Raw genomic sequence first — 2,500 nt, 5'->3', positions numbered from 1 at the left:
TTTTTTTCTATAAGCCCTACCCTTAACCTCCATACGTCCTCTGTGTAGAAATACAGAAACTACAGACACAGACAGTCGTGAGCATCCTGTTGACTCATGTAACACTTTTTTTGAGATCTGTTATCTACGAACCGTGGCAAGAGCCGAGATCGTTTTTTTGTTGTTTTTTTTTTGTCCGTGGTGTTTTTACAGTTGTGTTCGGCTTCTCTTATGTGAAAGATGCAAGTGAAAAGAACGTTGATCAGACAGGAGGAAAAACAGGTCAAACCATATCAGTCGAGTCATTAGAAACGTTTCTCACTCATTTTCAAACACCTTGTGTTGGATTGTCTATCTCTACTCTTTTTAACGAGAGTCTCTATTTTCACTCACCTCACATACACCTGTTCTCTTTACTCTTTTCTTTGTGCCACACACAGGTTCCCCTCCTTCTTCTCTCGGCCTGTCATACCCAATTAATTAATTAATTTATTTATTTTATGCCTTCCACCAGTGTTTTGTCCCTCCAGTGATGCCTCTCATGCTGCGCCCGTGTTTAATTGGGGATTGACTTGGATTAGCGGTATGAGATTGGCTTAATCTGTTTGTGAGTCACTGGAACACAGGGCAAATTGAAAGGGGACAACGGTAATCACAAGGTGAAGAAAAATGAACCTGGCTGCGCACCGTCTGTGAAACAGAGAGAGCGAAAGGTCGCGTTCTAAGGGAATAAGGAATAAAGTTCTCATTAAGACTGGCCACACGGGGACCGATCAATGGAGAGCGACGAGGAAAAAGAGTTTGAGAGCGAAGAGGAGAGGTGCGACGGGCCGTCCACGGACGGAGACGGCGAGAGCGACGGAGGAAGGGAGGATGACACGGACGACGAGCGCGGGACGGGGCCAGGGATGGGAAACGGAGGAGGAGACCGACAAGCGGCCGGAGAGAGAGACATGGCGGCGTGGAACGGGTTTATTTCGGGAGGGGCGCAGGTGGACGGAGAAACTGAGGACGGGATTTTGGAAGAGTGGAAACCCGGCGATCCGGTCACCCCTCGGCGTGTTCTTAGACTGACAGCATACACCGAGGGTGAGTATTAACGTCAGTGTTCCTGTACCTTAGCAACAGGTGTGACTCAGGGTTATTTCCACGCTAGACACACTCACCACTCATCACATTAGTAATTCTGTTACTGTTACTGAAACATAGTCAGACATGGTTTTGTTCTATGAATAATAGAGTGGCTCAGAGCTCAATAGTATTTCAGTAAACTGAAAAATCTACCTCTTACCGAAATCTGTCTTACCGTCTAACTTTAGACAGAGGTATATGAAATAATGTGTTAGTTATGAGTGTGTGTGTATGTGTACGTGTGTGTGCGTGATGTGTGGGTGTGGGTGTGGGTGTGTGTGCATGCATGTGTGCGCGTGTGTGTGAGTCTGTGTGTTTGTTTGAGAAAGAGCAAAGACACCCAAAGAGAGAGAGAGAGAGAGAGAGAGTTTGTGAGAGAGAGTGAGAGAGAGGCAACACGTACCAGAACAGAGGGTTTAGGTTCAATTCTGTTTGACTCAGCAGGTTGTGCTGTAATACAAATTAGTAATAAGGATTACAGTGCAATTATTCTAATGCAGTCCCCACACACACACTCTCTCACACACACTCACACACACACACACATACACACACACACACACACACACACACACACACACTCACATACACATTCAGAGATAAGCCATTTGCCTGTTAAAAATGTTTTGTTAAAACTTCATTTAATGTTTGTCAGACTATCTGTGCTCTCCTGAGGACAACATCTACAACATCAGTTTCTCACGCTTCAAAATCAGAGACCTGGAGAGTGGAGCTGTCATTCTGGACCTAAAGAGACACTGTCCAACAGGTGTGTGTGTTTGTTTGTGTATATATGTGTGTGTGTGTGTGAGAGAGAGAGAGAGAGAGAGCGAGAGAGACTGTAGTAGGCATTGCCTCTTTATTCCGTTGTATATGTCAGTGCATCATACAAGATTCATCATGGTTTACATTGGTTGTCGAGTAGATTTGAACCGAAATGTATTTTATTTTATCCTCATAGAATCAAGCAACTTAACTGGGAATACTTACTTTTTTTTTTTACCCCACAGTCTAATTTTATCACAATGATTTTTCACCCTGTCTTTACCTTCCATCGCGCAGATGCTGTCTTGCTTAGCAATGGAGAGCGCTTTCCTGCATTTTTAAGGAACATAGCTAAGCCGCTGCTGGTTGTTTTCTGTTTTAGTCGTAATCTCTGTTCAACCGTTGGCTCGATGCTCGACGCTTATCAAATGTCAGCACGAGGCAGGCGGGTGCATAGGAGGCGAGCAGTTACGACTGTTTACATTGACGCTTGCCAAGTAGGCGTCCTACAGATCACCCAGAGCTGTGCAAGCTCTCGCGGACAGCTTTCGGAATCTTGAACACATGAAAAAAAAAGTAATTAATGGTTTTTTTCAGCGACATTTTTTCACTAGCTATCAAGCTA

At 44.6% G+C, this 2,500-nt stretch overlaps 1 protein-coding gene across 1 annotated transcript in view; it reads left to right on the top strand.

Moving 5' to 3' along the window:
• Positions 1 to 755: 755 nt before the first annotated feature.
• Positions 756 to 2,500, top strand: part of LOC115829739 (protein unc-119 homolog A-like) — a 3,521-nt gene continuing 1,776 nt past the window's right edge. Inside the window, exons 1-2 of the mRNA XM_030793907.1 lie at positions 756 to 1,068; positions 1,766 to 1,879. Of these exons, the coding sequence (XP_030649767.1) occupies positions 756 to 1,068; positions 1,766 to 1,879 (427 nt within the window). The remainder of the gene's footprint in view (positions 1,069 to 1,765; positions 1,880 to 2,500) is intronic.

This window comes from Chanos chanos, chromosome 16 (genome assembly GCF_902362185.1).
Source record: "Chanos chanos chromosome 16, fChaCha1.1, whole genome shotgun sequence".
Taxonomy (NCBI): Eukaryota; Metazoa; Chordata; class Actinopteri; order Gonorynchiformes; family Chanidae; genus Chanos; species Chanos chanos.
Note: the sequence above shows the minus strand (reverse complement) of the source record. Positions and strands in the feature narration are given on the sequence as shown.